Source organism: Lutzomyia longipalpis, chromosome 2 (assembly GCF_024334085.1).
Source record: "Lutzomyia longipalpis isolate SR_M1_2022 chromosome 2, ASM2433408v1".
Classification (NCBI taxonomy): Eukaryota; Metazoa; Arthropoda; class Insecta; order Diptera; family Psychodidae; genus Lutzomyia; species Lutzomyia longipalpis.
In genome coordinates, this window is record NC_074708.1 from 7,476,786 (window position 1) to 7,500,917 (window position 24,132).

General features: G+C 34.8%; 2 protein-coding genes across 6 annotated transcripts in view; one reads left to right on the forward strand and one right to left on the reverse strand.

Annotated features, from left to right (window-relative positions):
- LOC129788985 (uncharacterized) overlaps positions 1 to 20,851 on the reverse strand; it is a 511,890-nt gene extending 491,039 nt beyond the window's left edge. Inside the window, exons 1-6 of one of the 5 annotated variants that reach the window (XR_008750412.1) lie at positions 20,472 to 20,851; positions 14,883 to 15,065; positions 10,720 to 10,812; positions 9,978 to 10,193; positions 9,651 to 9,758; positions 5,551 to 8,865 (exon numbers count right to left, since the gene is read on the reverse strand). Coding sequence is in view for 4 of the 5 variants with exons in the window: in XM_055825556.1 (XP_055681531.1) it covers positions 7,226 to 8,865; positions 9,651 to 9,758; positions 9,978 to 10,193; positions 10,720 to 10,812; positions 14,883 to 14,979 (2,154 nt within the window). In the remaining variant the exon portion in view is untranslated. Of the gene's footprint in view, positions 1 to 5,539; positions 8,866 to 9,650; positions 9,759 to 9,977; positions 10,194 to 10,719; positions 10,813 to 14,882; positions 15,066 to 19,848; positions 20,373 to 20,406 lie in introns of those variants that run through there. The other 4 variants (XM_055825556.1, XM_055825557.1, XM_055825558.1 and 1 more) reach the window with 4 other exon arrangements.
- The window catches only part of LOC129788976 (dachshund homolog 2), a 1,190,888-nt gene that overhangs the window by 712,008 nt on the left and 454,748 nt on the right, over positions 1 to 24,132 (forward strand). The window lies entirely within an intron of this gene.

The following is a 24,132-nucleotide window of genomic DNA, read 5'->3' on the forward strand; positions in this document are numbered from 1 at the left end:
GCCTGATCGATATGTACCAAAGGGAAGTTTCAAATGCAAAAAATAAGAATTTTCAATTTTTCCTTTGAAATTTAGACATATTTTTGGCTAAAATCAGTTTTTCGCATTTTATGGCTCTCCTGTTGATTTTAGAGCAAATCTGAATGGATTTTTGGGTCATCCCGTACCCGCAGGTTCGTCGATGAGCCTGATCGATATGTACTAAAGGGAAGTTTCAAATGCAAAAAATAAGAATTTTCAATTTTTCCTTTGAAATTTAGACATATTTTTGGCTAAAATCAGTTTTTCGCATTTTATGGCTCTCCTGTTGATTTTAGAGCAAATCTGAATGGATTTTTGGGTCATCCCGTACCCGCAGGTTCGTCGATGAGCCTGATCGATATGTACCAAAGGGAAGTTTCAAATGCAAAAAATAAGAGTTTTCAATTTTTCCTTTGAAATTTAGACATATTTTTGGCTAAAATCAGTTTTTCGCATTTTATGGCTCTCCTGTTGATTTTAGAGCAAATCTGAATGGATTTTTGGGTCATCCCGTACCCGCAGGTTCGTCGATGAGCCTGATCGATATGTACCAAAGGGAAGTTTCAAATGCAAAAAATAAGAATTTTCAATTTTTCCTTTGAAATTTAGACATATTTTTGGCTAAAATCAGTTTTTCGCATTTTATGGCTCTCCTGTTGATTTTAGAGCAAATCTGAATGGATTTTTGGGTCATCCCGTACCCGCAAGTTCGTCGATGAGCCTGATCGATATGTACCAAAGGGAAGTTTCAAATGCAAAAAATAAGAGTTTTCAATTTTTCCTTTGAAATTTAGACATATTTTTGGCTAAAATCAGTTTTTCGCATTTTATGGCTCTCCTGTTGATTTTAGAGCAAATCTGAATGGATTTTTGGGTCATCCCGTACCCGCAGGTTCGTCGATGAGCCTGATCGATATGTACCAAAGGGAAGTTTCAAATGCAAAAAATAAGAGTTTTCAATTTTTCCTTTGAAATTTAGACATATTTTTGGCTAAAATCAGTTTATCGCATTTTCTGGCTCTCTGTTGATTTTAGAGCAAATCTGAATGGATTTTTGAGTCATCCCGTACCCGCAAGTTCGTCGATGAGCCTGATCGATATGTACCAAAGGGAAGTTTCAAATGCAAAAAATAAGAGTTTTCAATTTTTCCTTTGAAATTTTGTAAAATACCTGACAATGAGATACCAATTGTCATAGCCAGGTACTACGATTCAGACTTATGGGGTGGGTCCGTCCGTACGACCCCATGGCCCACGAGCAACTGAGCCAACCGTACTAGGGTGGTTGGGAGAGAGAGTCACCTTAAGACTCCCGCCAACCCCACACTCATAAGCCAATCTGTCCTATACCATGACAGTTAGTACCAGCGGTACTACATTCGGCCATTCCTGACTTTTGTGACGTCCTCGGCACAAGCTAGGAAAAGCAAGACAGATTGACCGAATTTTCCCGTGATCTTCGACCAGTATACTTCGCAATGAATGCGATAACAACTGCGGTCCTGTGTATAGAGTACAAGTCTGTATTAGACAACAACTCTATTCACAAACTAAAGATCATATCAAATTGTTCCTAATGGAACCGTACCTGGTAGCCCAAGTACACAAGGGTTCTGTTTGATTTAGTACGCCAGTGCACGTGACACAAAATCATCACACCCATGAACCTACAGAAGGTTCTCTCAACACAGCTTTCGCCATGTTACTTGTTTCTCATGGAACATATGTCTAGACTTAGCTTACCCAGTTCCAGGAACCGTAAGCTCGTTCCATAGAGACTAGTGTCTCCGAGAAACCATTCGTCGTATGACTAACTATCAAGAACCTTGGACCTTAACCTTGGATTGATGTTAATCAATACGACATTTCAGGTTTTCAACGTAACAGGCCCACCATGCAAGCATGATGCCTCTCCGCGAAAACCTCGTCATGCTTTATCTACACCAGTATCATTTACTCACAGACTCATGAATCTATATATCATCTAATCAACGAAGACTCATGAATGTTGTCTTTAGTATTAACTGGTTGCATAGATACATGACCTGAATGTCTTATCTAGCTTACAATGCGTCCATTGATCGCCCAGACCTACATTCTTATTCATCCATTCTACCATATCTACTGAGACATCAGGTTGGTTCTATGGATGCTTGAAGAGCCAGTTTATCACAGTATTTCTACTGATCACATAAACATAGTGAATTGCTCTTCCATGTGCACAGGCACCTTTCTCTTCTCCTGATACCTCATTGTGTGAAACAATAATTCTAACGGACTTCGTTTCACCCAGATATCTAATGCTTTAGTAAGCCCTATTCCGAAGAGAAACACTACTCCTAACCTGACACACTTTATCACGGTCCAACATAAACTTCCTTGAGATCATCCCTGGATACCGTCGAGTGTTGTGCCAAGATCCTTGCACTCGGTCTGATCCACTTCTCAAATGGCCTGTTCTCAAATGGCCAAATTCCTCAACTCTTCCCCCTTTTTTTTTCCAAGAAGAGTCCCAGTTCCTTCTCAACGATTGCTTAAAATCCGTTAGTATCATTTTGAACTCTTCCCTTAAGCAATTCGTTGTTCCTGTTTGAGTTTCATCTTTATTGCCTTCGTGACTCCTACTGTTGGACTTCTGCATTAAATCCTTCCTTTTTCAGTAGATTCTTGTCACTATTTCATCGAATTTCCTCACAAATTTTCACATTTTCACCATTGATTTAACCAAGCTCATTTGTGAGAATTCTTGGCAATATGGTAAACTGACATTAAAACCAAATTTTCCTTAATCTTCGTATTGCATAAGAATTGTGCTAAAATCTTTTCACTTATCCATCTCCTTTTGAAAATTCCAACTAACTTTAATTTCTCTTTAATGAAATTTTTAATTCACTCTTTTTTTTTTTTTTTAAATTTCACTGTTTTTAACAATTTTTCAATTACTTTAAAATTTCATGCAATTTTCAACTTTATGGAATTTTCTTCATTCCCAACATCATGAAAATTTCCTTATTTATTTTTATTTTTTATTTTTGTGAAATCAGAACTTATACTCTTTCCTATTTTCATCATTTAAATTCAGTGAAATTTTCATTTTTCTATTCTGAAATTTTCAACCTTGATGGAATTTTAATTTTCAATTCTTATGCAATCTTCAGTTCCGAAACATTAAATTTCATACACAGAAATAAAACAAACTTTTTTTTTTCATATTTCTTCTTTTTTTGTGCTGAAAGGAAAATTCACATTATTTTACGTTGCCTAAGAATTCAACCAATAATTTTTCCACTCTGAAATTTTCATTATTTTATTTTGTTCTATCAAATTTCATGAAAATTTCAACTCATTGGTTCCTCATAATTCTTATACAACTCAAATACTTTCTCATATTTTCCTTAAACATCTATAAGGCAATCTTCCATCAAATTCTCTTAACCTATACATGTTTACATATAAACATAAAATTCAACATCAAGAGAATAACAGGGGGTTGAAAAGCGCTTTTCAGGGTTAACATTGAAATAAAATTCAATAATATCAAGAAAACCAATTTGGAGAATACCACTCTCCAATCTAGAAGAAAATACTTGCGATTTTCCCTTCTCTTTTATTTTGCATGCATTCGGTGCATGTATCTCTTCCCCGCATCCTGCTCAGCGTGCCAGGCTCGCTGTGCGATGCAGGCCCTGTTGGTGTGAGTGTGTGTGTGTGTGTGATGCTCTCTGGCCGCTCAATGCCGTCACTCGCTGCTGCGCTCCTCACTGCTGCTCACACATACACGCGTACCCTCCATGCGCGCGCCGCTCTAGCACACGCACACATATTGTTCTCTTTTTCACTCACGCCGCGTTTTTGCGCATTTAAATTACGCCCGAAAATGTCATAATTTTCCACAAACGGTCAGTTTTCCGCGACTGACGCGTTTTCTACATGCGACGGAAAACACTACACGAATTCCCATGCCACGGAAAAGCCCCGCGAAGGACTTTTTTCCCCTCAATTTCGCGGCAAACACGCCACGACATGTCAAAATGTCACGCATTTTCTCGCGACTTTCAACGATTTTTTTTCACCGAACGCGGCGCTTTTCCCGACAAGAAAACTATGAACGGCACTCACGGGTGCCCCAACACGGATTGTCCACGCCACAAAAGTCCCAAACGATCGACTTTTTTCCGCGAATTCCATACGGTGACGTCAAAGTGACGCCATGGAATTTTCACTCGCGAATTTTCGCACGAATTTTACGTACACGCACTTTTCCACTTCCGCGAACGAGTTTTGGGCTAATCCCACTTCTGAATTGTAAAATACCTGACAATGAGATACCAATTGTCATAGCCAGGTACTACGATTCAGACTTATGGGGTGGGTCCGTCCGTACGACCCCATGGCCCACGAGCAACTGAGCCAACCGTACTAGGGTGGTTGGGAGAGAGAGTCACCTTAAGACTCCCGCCAACCCCACACTCATAAGCCAATCTGTCCTATACCATGACAGTTAGTACCAGCGGTACTACAATTTAGACATATTTGTAGAACAATGCTATGTGCCCCGGTAGAGAAACCCTTCTACCGTATTATATGTTGAGCTATGGCACTATGTGTGTCTAGGGTTGGACTGCTCTGGGTGAAAGAGTGAGATGAGTCGTTAGCTCTATGCCGCTCATCAGGCACTCATAGGTAACCAGTAGCCCTTTGTCGCTCGTCCGATTCAGTTCGGGACCCGCTTAGCTCAAATTAAGTAAAGTTACTAGCCCCTGTAGGATTATCTTCCTACATATTTTTGACTAAAATTCCATCCTGAACTGAATGCCGAGCCGATTTCTCGGAAATTGTAACAACTTGCCTGAATAAGCTCAAATAAAGAATAAAAATTAAAATAAGTTGTTCTTAAAAATAATTTTTTAATTCTTTTGCTTCGTCTCTTGTTGTTGCATTGAAGTCTATTATTATTTTCCTCAAAGAACTAAAAGAAATGTTATATTGAGCTGCAAGAACTCTTCAATCAACCTGTTCAGTGATATGTTTTTTTTTGCTAAAGAGGAGAAAGTGGCGCGGCTACTTGCCAATTTTGGTAGCTCTGCCTTATTTGCTGTTTGCTATTGAAAACCATAAATTATGCTAGCGAATTAACAGCTCAGCTGTTCCACATTTCGCCATGGCATCCACAATTTCCTCCTCACTGTGCAGGAGGAACATCGTTGCGGTGTGAATTTCCTGCCATCATCTCTTCGCGCTACGCTGCGAGGCAGTCATCACGTTGAAGCATCTCATTCTGATGTTGCTCTTCTGCCCATATTGCGCGCTTTTCCGTGTGGCACAATGGATGTGGAGCAATTTTAAGTGATTTTCCCACACACGGTGTATTACAAAACTTTCTCCGCGGTGTGCGCGAGCACGTCCAAGGGAGATGAGAGTGTAAAATTATTCAAATGGATGTTACACAATATTTCTGCAAAGAGAAGCTAGAGCATTGGCAAAGGAAAGAGACAAAAACATGCGAGAGAAGAGGAAGAACTTGAGAACTTTTTTCTTTATATTATTTTATTTTATATCTCACTTCATCTTGTCTTTTGCTTTCTTAATTTATACAATATTTTTTAGAAAAAAAAAAGATTTTTCTCCAATACATTATTGTATCTTTCTCTCTCTCTCACTAAAACTCATTAAATTACAATTTAATGACTGAATCATCTTATAAAATAAATTGTTTATAATAATTCATATAATTTATATATTGAAAATTGTTTTTCAATTAACTAAAAATTGTCACTAACAGAGATTTTTTTCTTTTTAAATTAATTTCACTTTGCGCTAAATGACCTATGCGTACGCACTAAAAAATGCATAATAGGGGAATAAATTTAAATGCACATCACATAAAAACGTCGAAAGAAATGTCTTCATCGTAAAATCAATGCAATAAAGGTTTTTTTCCCACCTTTTGCAAAATTAATTTTCACCTTTCAACACCAAAATCACCTTTGCTGACATTTAGACTAACAGATGATTTTTTTTCATCTCATGAAAAACTCTTTTATGTGCATCATCGTTAATTTAACAAAATTTGCTTTCATCATCATCATCTAAATTATGAAGACTTAAAAATGACTCTTTGACTTGCGATAAAAAAGGATTCACTTTTCCTAAATTTTTCATTTTATCTTTCCGTTAGTTTGCATTCAAATTCGCAGAGAAGATATTGCAAAATATGTAGGTTTATTTGTTTGTGAAAATCTTGCATGTTTTGCATGAATTTTGATTTGATTTTTTGTTTGTTGAATGAATTTATGAAAAGGAGTTTATTCATTTTCATGCTCTCGTATGTCAAAGAAGAAAATAAGTTATAAAATTCAAAGGAACTGAGTGAGATAATTCAAAAGAGATATGCCTAAATAATGCCTAAGTCACGCCCACTCTAAAAGCGTAAATGCAAATACATGAAGCATATGCTTCAATGGTTGATTATCTTATTTTTTTTTGAATAAGATTAATATGATTTTTCAATTTCATACGCTTTTTTTCCAAATAAGTAAACAAATTTTCTGAAACTACTTAAACACGTTTACAATTTATTGACTTGGAGCACTGAAGCATATGATTTATGCATTTAAAACATAAATTAACTACAAGAGCTTTGAATATTTTGTACTTAAATTTTTCTTGGCTTAGCAAATATTTTATAGAGCCCATCTTAATTAGTTGTTCCGGAAAATGAATTAAAAAATCAAATTATTAAGCATTTCAGACACTAAAAATGACTAAGCTCCTTCACATTCTTCACCACAAATAAAAATTTTTAAATTATGTATTTTAATATGCATTTAATCTCTGCAATTTATTACACTAAAAACAAACTCAGTCTGCAATATTCTCCCACTTTGAGCAATCATCTCCTCTGCAAATAATGCAAAATAAGAGAAAAAAATCATTTTTTAATGATTTTACATTACAAAAATTTGTAGTAAAAAATTGTTAATTAATTTTTTGAACTACAAATAATCTGGCACTCTCAACTCCTTTCTTCATCTCTCTCATGGCGTCACATTTGTTCGCATTTTGAACATTTTATGTCTTTTTTTTTCTTTAATGAAAGAAAATTGGAAAGAAAATGAATTTTTAAATAATAAAAAAATAATCTTGAGATTAAATAATTTACGAGCTAGGAAGGAGTGGCAAATGCACATCTCTCTTATTTTTACTACAAGTACGTCATGGTCCTGTAGGGAGCAGAGAGGGGTGCAATGGCATCTGGGGAGGAGCGATTATCCTCAACTTGGAGAGATGTCTCCACTGGGGGCTCCTGTTGTTTGTATTTGAGACTCTCGGCGTCGTCTTTTGGATTATGTGGCGGCATCATGAGGGATTCAGGTGAGGAAATTTCTCCTTCAACAATGAGGACTTCTCGGGAGGATTCTGATGATTCTGCGGGATCCCTGTGAGGTTCTTCTGTGGCTTTGGGAGTGGAGGCGTCTACCGTTTCATTTTCACTTTGTTCAACGCCCTGGATGAGTTTTTCTGTTGAGGCTTCGGGAAGCTTTTCCGCGTGATCATGATGCGTCCTGGATTGTTCCATTTCATCGTCAGCAAATGGTGCTGATCCATGTTCCCTCCCATAGAGGCTCACATCTTCCGGTAGAGGTGGATATTCGGGATTTATAAGCTCATGATTTGCCAGCTCATCTTCCTCAATGTACGTCTCTGGTCGAAGATTCCCATCTTCACCACGCTGATGAATCACCGTATCCACGGCCGTTGCTGGTGACGTACTCAGTGTGTCTTCCTCACTCGTTGCTGAGAATCCTCGGGCATTGAGCCAATTCTCCGTGGTATCATTCTCCGTGGATTCCTCATCGCGGAAGTAGGTCGTATCGAAGGTTTCCGTTTCATTGGAATTCCCCCCATCCGGTGGGGCTTGTGTATATAGCACGGTGTCGTAGATCATATCACTTTCCTCATCGTTGAATGTGCCATTGACCAGAACGAGTAAATTCTCCCCAGAACTCTCCACAAGAGGCGTGGAGGCGATCAAGTACAAATTACTCGATTCACCCTCATGATCTTCCTCATAGCGCTCCTGCTCATTCCCCGGAAGCTCTGTCGTGCCACTCGATGTGTCCACCCCAAAAATATCATTCGTTGCATCATCCCCCGAGGATGGGGAAATTATTTCATTCGTACTTAGCGATGTGGGTGCTGAGGAGACCTCAATATGATCCAGTTCTTCTCCACCCAGCTGCAGACCTTCAGCACCAAGAATTGTAATGGGTTTTGTCTTGCCATTGTGATCCACAATCACCACCCTATCGCCCATTTGTACCACCGATGGGTACAGCTGAGGATCAGCAGGTGGAGTACTTGAGAAGCTCACCAGCTCCTCATCAGTCGTCGAAATCTCCGTGAAATTCCCATCTTCGGATGATTTATCCAACAAAATTTCCTCCGTAACAGTCTGTCGGACACTCTTGAACGTATCCCGCGTGGATTCCTCCTCGTGCACATCGAGATCCTCCAATTTATTCACTTCACTGCTACCCTCCGTCGACGCCACTGGATTTTGTGTTGTGGAACGCGGCGCCTCGGCTGTTGTGTCCACACTAATTGGTGTCTTTGCTGTGGGCAGTGGCTCATTTTTGGGTGGATTTGTTATTCTAATCTCCTCAACCTTCGTTATTTCCTTTATTTTAATTCCCAATTGATTGTTATTGCCATTGGGCAACGGATACAGGATTGTTGATCGTACAGTTGATGTTGTTTCCGGGAGACTCTCAGAGTGTGGTGTCACTGGGTCTGTTGCCTCCGTTGCGAACATCATTTCAGTTGGTCCCACTTTAACGTGCTCTACAAGGAAATTCAATTAAATAAAATTAAAAGTTTCATTCAAAAATTAAACTTGAAGCTGTAAAGAAAAATTTAAAAGTTTGAAAATATTTTGAAAAGACTTTTTGAAAAAGAAATAAAAATGATTTGTTGCTCTGCGTGCGCGATGGTTAATAAAAGTAGCACGAACAAGTTAATAAGAGCCAATAAGATATCCACACTTGTTGTGTAAAATATTCATTTGATTGCTCATGCAATGTCAAGTTCAAAACCTACAAATTAAACCCACTTAATCTTGAAAGTTCTACACCAGCTAAATTCTTCTCTAAACGCCCTCGCAAAAGATCTTTTATTTTATATTTTATTTATAAGAATCTTTTATTAAATACCGTAAAGAGGGGTTAATTTGACAAAAAAAGAGGGAAATGGATCATAGAAAAATCTGCTATGTATTTTGGAAGATCTTTGAAAGCAAAAATTTTAATATTCGATTTTTAAAAGAATTTTAAGCAGGAAAAAAGAATTTTTGTCAGGGGTCAGTTAGAGTAAAAATGAAAATAGTTCTATAGCTATAATAAAAATTTCATTTCTATTTAATATGAAGTGAAATTTCCTAATTTTTAAATAAATTTTACAACACTCTTAGCAGAGCCAAAAGGACGTTATGCATGTTATATGGAAAAAAGTCTCCTAAAGTTTTTATTTAAATTAATTAAGAAATAATAAATTATTCGACGCAAATGGGTTAATAAAACAAAGATACAAATTAATAAAAAAGAAATATAATTTAAGAAAAAAAAACTCACCAAGGGGCGGACAATTGTCATACTCTGGGCAACACCTTCCGGCAATAAACTTTGGTTCGCAGTCATTTCTATTGTAGCACGTAACGTTGTTGCAGATAAATTCTCCGCCTAATTGCAAAAATGAATGATGTTTTATTTTCATTTTTTTATATCTTTTCAAAGTGAACGAGAAAAGAGAGATGCGAAATTATGCGCGGTTAATTGAGGTTACCAATTTAGAGGTTCTTTTTGTCTTGAGCCAATTTTTTCCTTACATACTTTACTGTATGTTGTACATGAAGTAAAAATGCAAGAACAAAAAAAAGCATAAGCATAAAAAAGGCATACCTTGACAGTAGCACACTCGACAAGGTGTTTCTGGATCAACGAGCTTCTCGCCGATGGCATAAATTTTACCGTCTCGCTCGCATTGACACTGAAAATCTGGGCAACATTCGCCGGTCTTCTGAATCACACGACAACCGGGTTTTGATTCGCACGTGGCTTGGCTTTTTGGCACCAAAGCACCGTCAAAGAGGCATTTTTCTGCACTCTCCTTCGTCACTGTGGATGCAGGAAAAATTACATTTTACTCTGAATTTCAATTTCCGCGCTCTTTTTTTTTTTCTTGGGGAATTTTTCGCTGAAGGACTTTATGCAGTTTTTGTTGGAAAAAGTTCTTGAAACAATTGCCAGGGAATTTTTCAAGTTCTGCTTCAATTTTATTTATTTTTTAAGCATTGATAAAGTCTTCCCGATATGACGATGAAAATGATGGAAAATTGTGATTATTTTTCTAAGAAAAATGTAGGTAAATGGGTGGTAAAACATTGGTAAAAATTGGTAAGTTTAGAATCTTGATAGTAAAATTTTAAAAGATTAGCAAGATAATTAATAATTATTACCAATATTTAACTAATAAATTCTACAGTGACAAGAAAATCAAGAATTGATAAAATTATGAGAAAATTTACCACCAAAATTCACCAAAAAATCTTACAAACTTTCTTCAAAGATTAAATTAATTTTAATAATTAAAAACTTCCCCCATAAATTGTGCATAATGTCCTTTGGAAAAATTCAATCTTACCGTATTGATAGTCATTTGTGGTGTTGCGATGATCGATGATTTGTTCATTCTCTTGATCTCTTATCATTCGCACAAGCCTCTGATGGAGTGGACCTACAAAATGAATGAGGAAGAAGTCATTTAGCGCGTGAGAGATTACGAAATCCACCGGAGAATTAATTTAATGTACACACCATGGCAGGAAAATGCGAAAGGAAGAAGTGTTAGCGGAAGTGTTGGAATTTTATTTGCATTTGTATGTATGTACATATGTTTGCAAAATGTGGCGCATGTTCTTCGCAGTGTTAATTTATCAAAAGCACGGCTTATTTTCCATCTTAATTCAATGCCACTGGACATTGAGCTAAAAATAATGCCATACAAATAAACGCACAAACAACCGCATAATTTTCCATTAAAAGGTAATTTACCGCCCACGAAAGTTCATTCAGACACATCAGAATATAAAACGCTAAACTAGTTCGGCGTGGAGTGTGAGACGCCCATTCTTCATTGTCGCCCCCCATCAGCTGAGGGAGATGTTTTTCAATTTGACGAGGCAGATGAAGATTATGGTGACTAAATCACATGGAAATCAGGCCCATTAATCACATACGATGCGCAAGGAGAGGAAATTCCATCGCACTGTGATTTCTCTCCACGATACTCATGACAAATTAGCTACCAACTTTGCATGAAAATTATAATGCAACCACTCAATAAGGCGCCATTGATTCCATACTTCCCATCCAATCTGGACGTTTTTTTTTTTAATTTCATTTTTTTACTTCTCCTCCAAACTCAATGAATTCTCTCCCATAAGGGACGTCCTCATCTCTGTATTTTCCATATCATTATCCAGGTTTGCTCCCTCCCTCAGTCCACAAGTTACTAATTTAAAAAATAATTCATGTTTTCGCGAGAAATTATTACACGTCAGAAAACAACTTTTTTTTGTCGTCAAGACCGTTAAAAAAAACACCTTTTCTCACCTTTTTCTTCCACTCATACAAATAACTCATGAATGAATCAATTGGTAGGATTTCCCAAAACTAGACGACCTTTCTTCTTCAATTTCCGAGAATTTATTTAAGTTTGTTTACTTCTCAGATAAACCCCCTCGAAAAAAATAAACCATTTTCACTTTCGGAGCTTTTTTCTTCATTTTTTATGGAATTCGGGTTAATTTATATAGATTGATTCATAATGGGTTGTCCCATTATATTGAATTTTATGAGTCTGACGACATATACGTGTAGGTCATGATTAGTCTAATGTTGCTAAATAATATGTGTGAGTAATTATAGGGGAAATTGTGGTTAAATGAGTCACGCAAAAATTCGGTTTCTTCTTGTTTTCCACCCATGTTTTGATCCTGATAGATCATAAATTATGTAAAACAATCAATACTTAAGAGGTAATATAAATTTGTCTTTCACGATATTTAAAGAAGTTAAAGGAACATTTTAAATGAAAAAATGATTTTAAACTAGAAAAAACACTTTTTTATTGTAAAAAAATTAATTGATTTGTGATCTCAAAAAATGATTTATTTTATTCCAAATTCTTATAAAGATTATCGAAATTAAAAGGTTCTTTTGAAGAGAATTTTTTTAATAGATTTCTTTAATCTTACAGGTTCTATCTCTACAAATAGTAGGGGAGGGCGGGGCTAATAAAGTCACTTAAGGGTTTAGAAAAAGCTTAAAATAGCATATTTCCTAGCTAGATAGAAGTAAATGATCTGAGAAAGAGTTATAGGGCACTAAATCTCCTAAAGAAATGGGCTATACATTTCGCTTTATCCATTTGGGAAATATGATATTTTGAGCTTTTTTTAAACCCTTAAGTGACTTTTTTAACCCCGCTCTCCCCTAACGATTCTATATACTTTTGGCAATTGTTTATCTGCCGAATATTTTAGTTTTTTTGACAAATCATCCAAATATTAGCGAATGATTGGAATATTTCCAAAGATTTTTAAGGATTTCGGAAGCATATCAAACAAATCTCTATTTTTATTTCTTTTTCTTTTTTTTGAGAGCTTAAAAATAAGTCAATCCCGAGAACGAAAACAAAGTTTTTCAATACATTTAGAACTGCGAAATTCTTAAGATTCTTCCTAATAGAATAAATTCCCCATGTTCATGCGGCGCGTTGTAAATTAGTTGAGGGGCAATTTATTCTGGGATAACGATGTGAATTTTATATGTCTTAATTTGTGGTAACATCTCACATGTTTCACCGACCTGTGAGAGTCTCATTTTTTGCGCTATTTTCTCTCTCTCTCTCCGATAATGTAAACAACATTTTGCGGTATATATCCGAAGCATAATGCAGGGAAGAATTTTATATTGAATTGGAATGATGTTTACGAGCTTTTGCAAAATTCTCTGGGGACATCATTGATATACCAAAAAGCGCTTTAGCGGTGTATCAGACTCCACATGCACTTAATGTGGTGATTTTGCTTTGGCGCATCTCAATAGAATTGTCTCGAGAATCTCACAATTTAAATGTCTGAATCTTTTCACAATTTATTTTGTAGTCTGTTGAATGTTTTTTTTTCTCTCCTTCCTTTTTTGCATACATTGCTTTCGTTTGAAATATGTATGTTTACAACAAACCATACAGAGAAGATTGTTTTGACGACATCTTAGAAAAAATAAATATAAAAAATCAATTTTCTTCAAACCTTTTCGTGACAAACATTTTATGATTATAAATTTTAAATGAGAGAAATTCTGCAATCGGATGTGTACTGAAATTCTTAAACTTTTGTGAGCTAATCATGCCCTTTGCTGCTTGTTTACCCTTTCCCTCTTTTATTCTTTTCCTTTTGTACCTCTATATCGATATATTTTTGCGTGACGTGTTGAATTTCCCACGAGAGAACACGCGAAAAGTTCTAAACTAATAAAAATCAATAGCAAAAGCGTACTCCAATACGGAGCTTTTTACATATTCTGCTACATGTAGGGGAAAGTCGTTGAAATCTCGCCACTTTAGGTAAATTAAGTTTGTATCTCAATTTTCTTGGGATGTTATTGTGCAAAGTTTATATTTTTTTGCCAAGGAATGCCGCGCGCCACAATGTGGTGCTAATTTCTAATAAAACGTAAATATTTATTCATTCTCATTGGACTTATTTTTTATTCTAACAATTGCAAAGCCATGTGGAGGAGTGTCTTGTTCATTTCCGGAGACATAATTTTCAATTAAGGCGCCGCATTTGCAATTGCCTTGTTCTCTGTCTCCTTCCTTCCATCCCTTGTCTCTTAGAATTTTATTTGAGATATTTTCCCTCAATAAATTGGATTGAAGGAGTTCTTAAAGAATATATAGATGAATCAATTAGATAAATTGGCAATATTTAATCAGACGCATCAGGTGGCAACAATTGCTTTTTAATACAATGCTGCGCACTAACAACCATCCCGGCAATTTATTGCTGTTTGATGGTTAAATTATTGGCTCAATCGGAATTGATTGGAATTACATTGTGACGATCGCGGGAAGAAGCATTGCGCGCATAAAAGTCGGGATAAAAGGAAAATACTGACCATGTCGGGCTGTCACGACGTTTGGAATTTAATAATTAATTATTTTTTCAGTGTAATGAAATCATCATTTGCAGCATTATATTATCAACAATGCATAATAGGAGGTGTTTTAGTGCTTAATTAATTGCAAATCTTATTTCCGATAGAACATTAGTAGCAAAATATTTCTCCATAAATAATTGTTATTAATGAGTCCATTAAAAATCGGTAATGGACCGTCTTTTATTGAAGGAGTCTATTCACTTTGGTTGGAGTTGCGTTATGTGAAAAAAATCATTAAAGAAAAGGAAAAATTCCTATTTTTATTTAAAAAAAATTCTTCAATCAGAACTTTCCTAAACTTTCGATAATGAAAATAAAATGGAAATGTTTCAAACTTTCCATCGTACCCCCATCTCCATTTTCCACTCTAATATAGAAAATGAGAATTCTATATAGCAAAAAAATTACCTTTAATGGGAAACTTATGATCTGATATAAATTACATAAAAGAGCAAAAGTAGGGAGAAATTGATGTTGAAATGTTACGAAACTCCAAAGAGCGCAACCAGGGGGGAAGGGAGGAGAAAAGTGTGTGAGGTGAGTGAGAGAGAAAAGGTAGGAAGAAAGAAAAAAACTCACTGGAATTCACTGTGTTGAATGTCAAGAGCAGGTAGAGGCATGATCCAATGATGACTAAAAGTGGCGGCCACCTGAGGAATCCGGAATTGCATCTCATTCTCTCCACCTTGCGTATCCAAGTGTCTGTCCAAAGTGATTTTGTCTTCTCTCAAATGTCCCTCAAATTGCCTCCTTCTCGTGCACCTGGCCCAAGAGATATATGAAAGATAAATTAGTCTAATTGCTTGGCTATTAATTAATATGTCCACTAATGAACTCTATCTCGGAGGCAGGGAGAGAGAAAGAATTCACGCAATTTCCCACTAAATTGTCCGTATAATGGCCATTTAGTGTGTATTTAGCGCAATCTCAGTGCGGAGATATATTGGCTTCTTTTCCCTCCATCAAGAGATTCTCAACACGTAAGATTTTTTTTGTGCCTTTCTATCCCTTTTATTTGCAAACTTCTTCTTCCATTCTTGTTCTTTTGTAAGAATTTCCTCTTCGAAGAAAAAAGTCTTTAAATTGTTGCAAAATTGCACATCTCATACATATTTTATGTAACATGAATTGCACGAAAGTTAATAATACTTACAAAAAAAACTTATTTTTACACGAATATAAAACATTAGGTCAATGAAAATGAATTTGTTGGCTATTTCATGACCACACAATGCCCCCATATATAGCAACTACATGTGTACCTACATATATAACGTAGGTATTTCTTTAGACACGAACATTCTTATGTACAAGCGTTTCTTTTTATACGGTTCGCTTTTTTTCTGGTTGGACCATATAATTAAAATGGAAAAGAACGTGGAAGAAATGATTTTTGAAGGTGAGAAAGTCACGGTCTCAATTTTGTTGCTATTTTCACTTCCTCGAAAGAGAACAAAAAAAAAAGAATTGGAGCAAAAATTCGTGCAATGTTCTAAAAAGAATAAAAGTAACACAATGCAGGAAGCATATTGTGGTTACAGGATGTGCTCAAGTTTAAAGAAAAATTTGCACATCAAAGAAAATGTTGATTTTTTTAGAGAGAAAAATAATGGTGATGCATCCTAGGATGGAAATTGTGATGGTGATGCATTTTAGTTTAGCAGAAACTCACTTGAAAATGTAATGGAAAAGTATTGCGTAAATTGCGTAAAAGACAGAGATGTAAATAAAACATTTTCTTTGCATTTTCTTCTGGGTTTTCTTTTACATATTTTACACAATGAAATGGTGTAAAAGTCAAAAAATATAATTCTATCGCATTTAGAAATATTGCATATATAACATTACATTAACCTCATTTTTTGTTAATTTTAAGAATTAAGAATTTCTCGTATATTTATGATGTTTATTACGCAGCAAAATCGTATTTCGTTGGTTTGTTTGAAAACTTTTTTAGGCATAGAAAACTACTGTGAGGTTATGTTACTTACATTGGCGGGACTTACGCAAAGTTCTTGAATATGATTTTTTTTATCTGTTTTAACTCTCCGGATTTTACATTGTTTCATTGTGAAAATTTTCATTCTAAGGCTGATCAAACGTAACCAAAGGTAAGAGCAATTTTTATTTGCTTCACTCTAAGTACGAATATTTGAGAATATGTTTCCTATGTAATATGTAGAAATTAACTTTAAAATTTGATTTACGTCGTTTACTCTTTATAAAAATATCATAGTTTAAACTTACTCAATTCTTACTCTCTACGTCATTTTTACATTTTTAATGTAATTTCTAATTACCATTAAAACATCGCTGAAAAAAACTTTCGCATTACTTTTTCCTTACAATTCCAAGTGAATCCCCCAATTTATTATGCTCTGAAACACTGAAACATTCACAGTGTTTATTTTAGCAAGTAAAGACAGAAAATTTAACAAGTGACATTCTAATGCGTAATTATAGACAATGCAGAGCTTCACAAAGCTCCATCATCAGCATTTCTTCAAGATGTTTGCAAACATATTTGAGAAATTTCAACTGAAGAGAAAACTTCTTGCGAGTTTGCAAATTCAGCAGCCACCCAAAATTTATTATCAAACCATAATTACCTTGATGTCAAACACATTGTTAAAATGCAATTATATGGGTGGATACAATTTTCAGAGGGTTGTGTAAATGAATGAATTTTTGGAAGAATTAATTTGGTTTGAAATAAGATAGATATCTCTGGTGAGAAATTAATTAATTCATTTAATGAATATTTAATTTATTAAATGGTTCAACATAGGTGCTCTATTTAAAGCATAAGTCTTCAGAAGGATAATGTTGAAAGCTTTTACGAAAGCTTTTATTTTAAAGAAAATGGAAATTTTTTTTTGAGGAACTGCTCTTAAAATATGAATTTGCGAATGAATAACTAGAAAAAAATCTACCAAAGAATTGCATAAAAAAATAAAGTTTTCGGGTTATGTTGGAAGTTTTCATCAGTGCCTAATAGTCATTTTACAAAACTTTTAATTCAAAACTTAAAAAAAAACAAAATTTACTACAAAGTGCAGATCGTTTAGTTTCCAATTTTATTTTCCACCCTATCGCCCTAATTTTCTCGTGCACTGTAAAATGCATTAGACTGCACAAACATTTCATTGAGTGCACCGTAGATATTTAGAACTAAATGGAAAGGTGTTGTACACTTAAAATAAATTAATCCTCATCATTTCCGCATGTAGTTGACACACTTTAAGCTTCCTGAACACATTTTTCTGCATAATTGATTGAATTCTATTGATTTTTTCACACAGCAATTTTCAAGCACAACCATTTAGGGATTTTCCACCATAATTTGTCCCATGAGGGGTTGGAGACACACTTGGAGTTAAAATGAAAAGCTAAGAAGCATTTGAAAGTGTACCCACAGCAGGAAGAAGGATGATATACTTTTCCTTGTTGCCTTGTAAATTCCCCACCAGAATTTTTCACTTTGGAATTCCCACGAAAGGAAATTCCTTGCGGAGTTTATGTCTGTAACTGACGCTTCACTCGTGAAATTTCATTTGGTTATAAGCACAATCCTCGGTGGGAAGGTGAATTAACTTTTTTTCCTTCTCCTCTCTATTCCTTCCTCCTTTTCAGCAGGACGTCTACCGGTGGTATTTTTTCTGCTGAGAGAACTTGGCAAAAATACGAGGCCTTCTAGCCTAGGCCATACACAATATGTAACAAACTTTTGCTGATTCACTCCACACCCGCAAGAGATATTCCGCATAAAAGAGAGCAACGCGCGGCTTTCGGGGAATTTATTGAATTTCAATATTAAAACGTCGGCCAAACAGTATAAATTTTGCTATGGAAACGCTCAAATTTGTTTGTTAAAATGTTTTGTTAAAATCCATTTCTACCTCTTACCCCATCCCTCCACTTCCTCTACTCCCTTGTGCCCCCTTCTCCTCTAACCAGCTGCGCACTGTAACATATTTTTCACCCACCCCATAAAACACAATTATATTGTTTTCATGGTGAACACACACAATGATGATGAGCTTGATGAGCTAGCCAATAAATTAATATGTAAATTAGATTTTCCCGTGAAGGCTCAAGATTGTGAAATTACATTGTGATAAGAAATGATTCACCAGCGCTTTGCAAAAAAATACTAATTTTACTTTTTTTTCTCCCACACTTCCACATACCGCCATGTGTTGTCGCATAGAAATTTATTAATTTTTATGCAAACATTTGGCACTTAAAAGGCGGAGTTTTTGCTGTTTTTTAGTTCAAAATTTAAAAATTTACCGCTTTGTGAGTTTTGGCTTTTTGGAAAGAGAAAGAGTGGTTGAAAGGGAAAAAAATGAAATGGAAAAGTTGAATGTGGAATTAACTTTACTTTAATTTGGGAGGAAAAAGTGAAAATTATATCATGGAATTTAATTAAATTCGCATAACTTACATTCTAGTCAAAAATCTAGCAAGGGAACCTTAAATTTAGTGTTGAAAATATTTTATTTTCAAGAATAAGAAGGGAAAATTAAGGATTAAAAGTCCAGGTTAAGGCTCCTTCAAAAACAAAATTTTAATTCTTTATAGTGTGTTTAATTCATTTAGAACACAAAGACAATTAAATTGAATTCAATACATATAAAGAAATTGAAAGAAATAAATTCATTTTTACATATTATGTCTCAAATATCTCAAATAACAATAACTTTAATAATAACAAGTAATAAAATTTTATGACTAGTTATTACTTATTTAATATTTTATGGTGTTTATGATATTCTTTTCTAAAGAATTGAGAAAATTCTTGAAGAGAGTTTGTTTAAGGAAAATTAAATGAGGCATATTCTGCGAAAAGGTAAAGAGAATGATTCATGTTTTATGAATATTCTGAACTAGAGAACCTAATAAAATTTTCAAAATGGTTTAAGTTCTTTTTTCCTTTTCTGAATATTTTGATAGTTATCGCAGAATTCACTCAAAAAAGTAAAAGAATGCGTAAGCATATTGAAGAATTAAAGAAAATTAAGATTAATTAGCGATTTAGAACGAAGTTTTAGTTTAGTACTTAGACAGTAAACTTGCTAAAACGAAGTATTACGAGATTTTACGCAGGATCTGTGAATTTCCCTAATTTTCTGTAAATTCCCTAAGAATAAAAATATTGGCTTTGTTTCATGCCTAACTTCCTAAAAAAAATCTAATCTGTCTTGAACAATTTGCTAGGTCCCCTAGATAGGTCCTTCAATATTTAAACATTTTAAAAACAAATAAAATTCAATATTTTTTATAATTCTATTTAAACTAATAGTTTTTAGAACTTTTAATAATCAGAATACTTTTAAAACAAATTAATAGAAACGACTTATTAAATCCAATCGATCCTTAAAAAATATCCTTTAGGTAAATGCAAGTTATTTTCAACCTAGATAATTCAATATGTAGAACCAACTGCGCATGCCAATTTTTTTATTCACCCGCCAATTTGTAAAACATTCCCATTGAAGAAGTTTTTACACTTTATTATCTTCCAACCCATTAATTTACCTACCTTTTGCTATATATAATTTGTTCACAGTCTTGTCAAACTTTTTATCCGTTCTGGGTGAAAAATTCGGAAAGAAAATTGAAAAATTTCGTGGAAAAAAAACGAACTGCAATGAGGGGAAAAGTTTTGCCTTCTCACTAAACTATTCCAAATCGTTGCTATTTACTATTTTATTGAAATTGTTGCCGAGTGATATTGGGTAGCACACACCATTTAGCCTAGTTTTACTCTCTGAATTATTTTATTTTATATTGTCTATGTATTGTTTTTTTTTGTTTGCTATTTTGCGTCTTCTCTCTTTTTATATAAATGATTTTTTTGTTGTAGGTATATTATTTGTGTTAGAGATGAAAAACTTCGCACAATTTCACCTGACTTGTAAAAATTGAATGGGAATTGAACTCTTTTGCACTTAAACACAACGATAATGCTGGAAATGGGATTTGTAAATGTATATATATAAAATTAACAATATAAAAGCCACTCACTACATTTAACGAATATTTTTGTGATTGAAGTGGGATAATAAAATAGCAATTATTTGGTGGAGAAAAAAATTACATATATATGTGGAATTATGGAGAGTTTTATTCTCACACAAGACTTTGCGATTTCTTCTGCTTCACCTGCACACGAGATGATTTATCTGCGCCAACACTTTTCAGTCAATTTGCCGGATTTTTTTCTTGTTGTTGCTCTCCTCTCTCTCCTTGTGTGTAAAGATTTTAGTGCACCTCTGTGCAAAAAAAAGTAATTTAATAATCCGTCTCACAAATCACTTGAGAAATTTTTCAATATATAGAGTCTATTTGAGGAAATTATCTCTGGGAAAATTTCCATGGAACCGGGAAAAGTGATCAATTTCATAACACTTTTATTGAAGAATAATTTATTTATTTTTTTTTAAATTTCATTAAACTGCTGAACCGCCGTGAAAAGCTGCGGTAGACGCACGGAAAGAGGTGAAATTGAAAGATGTTAACAGCGTGAATGCTCACAGCGTACTGACAGTGGCTTTAATTTGAAAAACTGCAAAAGTTTCCCGATCGAATTGAAACACGTTCCAAAAGGCGATGAGAGAGACAAAGAGAGAAGAGCTTCAATATTTAACCGTGTGCCTCGCACACACCAACAATACACATGAGAATAGCAAGAAATAATTCAAAGGTAATTTTCACATTTATGTTATTCAGGGCACGCGGAGGGTTTTCCACCGAATATTCTATGAGGGTGACTTCTTGTTTTGCTATTTAGTTAATTTTCCGTTTAAAATATTGAGCAATTTTCAGCTTAATTGGCTTAATTATTCATTCATAAATTACTAATTCGGCTTTTGTGCCATCTTGGAAGGGTCCTAGTTGCGTCCTAGCGCCAGGACACAGTAGATCGCTCAAATTGCAAATTAACAAACCATAGAGATAGGTAGCAAACTATATACATACATAGCACTTACTACATAGTACTACACATAGCTCACATTGTGCCACTGTGGCATTGTAAAGTACATATTTCGCTATATGTAGTGCAAATAGTGGGAGAAAAAAATTCATTCATTCTCACCCCTCTCTCTCTCTCATTCGCACTCTCTCACCTTTTCCTTCGCACAATTTCTTAACACTCTCACACGCGGCGGCGGCGGCGGTAGCAAATCATACCCAAGAAATGTGTCAATGTTACCCGGCCGGTCAGTGACTAATGCCCGAAAGGTGCAAAAATGCAGCAGATCTCTCAACGACGAAATGACGATGACTCCGCGCTACAGAAGATGCACATTCGCAATGTCGCGTGGTGTAGCCATTGTGCAATAACCTTTTTGTGCAAAAAAGCTGGGCGTTTGCCGCTGTATGCACAATTTCTTGTCGTCTGTATAAAAACACATCAGAATATAACTCAGAATTAACCCAAAAACAGATTCAATTTATTGCATATCAATCATCATGCAATTATTGGTCATTGAAGACTTTGCGTGTGGGTGGATGAGTCAATGAGAAATGCAATAAACAATAAATACATATTTAAGATTTTGCAGCATGTAGCTGAGGGGTGATGAAATGCATAAAAGAGATGAGCATTGAACTATGTTTCTATTTTATTTTAATTTTATGCGACATTTTGAGTTAGTTTTTTCCCTTTATTAGGTCTTTTGAGTCTTTATAGTGAATGATTTAACCCTTTAGAAGCTTAGTGTGGTCCCTCACTGACTCAAAGTGATGTTTAACATGAAACATTGAAAAAATTTGATCCTTCTATCGGTAATTCTCTGAAAGAACATTTTTCATTCAAAATTTATTCTTTTTCTCCTTTTTCGGAAATTCAATAAAATATTTACTTGAAAAACAATTAAATTAATTTGAATTCAGGAAAATGCAATGTTTCATGTTTGGGTCAGCGTACAACCTAGTCGGCTTAGTGGATGCAAAAGAACTAATTTAATAGTTTTTCCAAGCTCTAAATTTGTTTTTTTACGTAGAAATGGCAAAGAAAACGTTTTGATCGAAAAGTGTTCTTTGAAACATTGTGATAAAAACATCAAATGTTTCAATGTGTTTATGTTCATCCGGTGTTCAAAAAGTTTAATAAAAAAATCATCCCACAAAATACATGAAACATCTAAAACTTCAATTAAAACTTCTCTAAATAATCTGATTGCATAGATTTCCTTATTTCATGGAAAATATCTAGGGTCGGTCACTTACCCCTCATGGGACCTCGTGTAAATGTTTTCTTCCTGGCATACAAAAGGTTAATAAAAAACAACGCGAGGAATTTAACGAATTCAACTTATGAATGGTTCATTGAAGAATGAAATTGAAAACATAAGTTTATTTTAAAATAAAATTTCTTACGACATGTAGCTTGAATTAAATTCACAATAAATGAATAAAAAAAGTTAATTGTATCATTAAGTTTTTCCTTAAGAGTTTTTTTCTTTAATGAAAATAAATGCTAGTTAAAATCCAAGTCCAAGGTATCGATCTTGAGGTAAATTAAAGGGTCAGACTCAAGAAATATCAATGAATTTTGTCATAAATTAAGAAAAAAAAAAGAATTATAGGGGAGATTGGGGTTAATAAAGTCAGACAAAATATTAAAGAAATGCTGAAACTATTAAGTGTCTTAATGAGATAAAGTAATGGAAAATTTTCAATGCAAATGACATGTAAAAAACATTTTTCCCTTTTAAAAAATTATACAGATTCAAATTTATAAAAAATGATTTAATTAGCTCTGCTTTTCCCTATAGAATTTATTCAAATTCAAACAAACTTCTAGTTCTTAAAAAATCATAACTAAAGTGAATTTTACGAGCTCTCCTCTGCACTTTGCACTAGAAGGGTCATCGATGTGTATGATGAGTTGCAATGTATGTCAAAACGATGGCTCAAGAGCGAAGATGATAATTTTGATTGAGGGAAGACATAATTGCGCGATTTTCGCAGTTTTGTATGAATGCGTGTGCCTGAGTCATTTGCGCAATGTTGCTACGGCCATAATTTTGTCCCAACGGACGGAAATGGAATTTCTGATGAGCACGAAGGAATACATACCAGCTAAAAAAAAGAGTGTGGGCCAAGTATCAATGACTCCTCTATGAACGAAAAAAAAATGTGCTTACGCTAGAAGTCACCAAATGGTCTACCGACAAAAATTCACCTTGCAAAAGTTGATGAAAAAAATTCAAACTCATTCAAATAATTTAGTTGCTCAGCTGCGGTTTATTTTTTCAGCCCATTCAATGATATCCATGGGAGAGATATTTTACCATGACGTCTGCATGGGAATGGCCAGAATTCAATTTCACGAGGTAGTGTGGAGTCTCCGCCAGTCAGCATTTCAATCATATTTCACTATTTGCGGAATTCAATGCGTTTCAACTTCGTGACCACGGCGGAGACAATGAAGTTCATTGAACATTTCTGCTGCTTCAGTTTTCTTCGCGAGCAGCTCTTTTTTATTTCGCCAACTAATTAATAAAACGTGCAAGAGAGAAAATTCATCCAATTCCACACATTTTCTATTTATAGAATGTTCGCACATTTTATGATGATGATGATGACAGTGAGTGGCATCTTTGAATGATGGAAGAAGTACACAAAAAATACAACAAAAAAAGATTGAATTGCATGAGGCGATAGTGCGGGACAGAATCACTTCGCGTATGTTGATTATATCAATGGCCAACGGCTCTCAATCTTCTCCTCCGTGTGGCTTCTTTCAGGTCTCATGTTGGAGGTATTCCAATGATCATTAGTTGCTTTTGCTACACTGCTAAAAAGTGGAATGCTA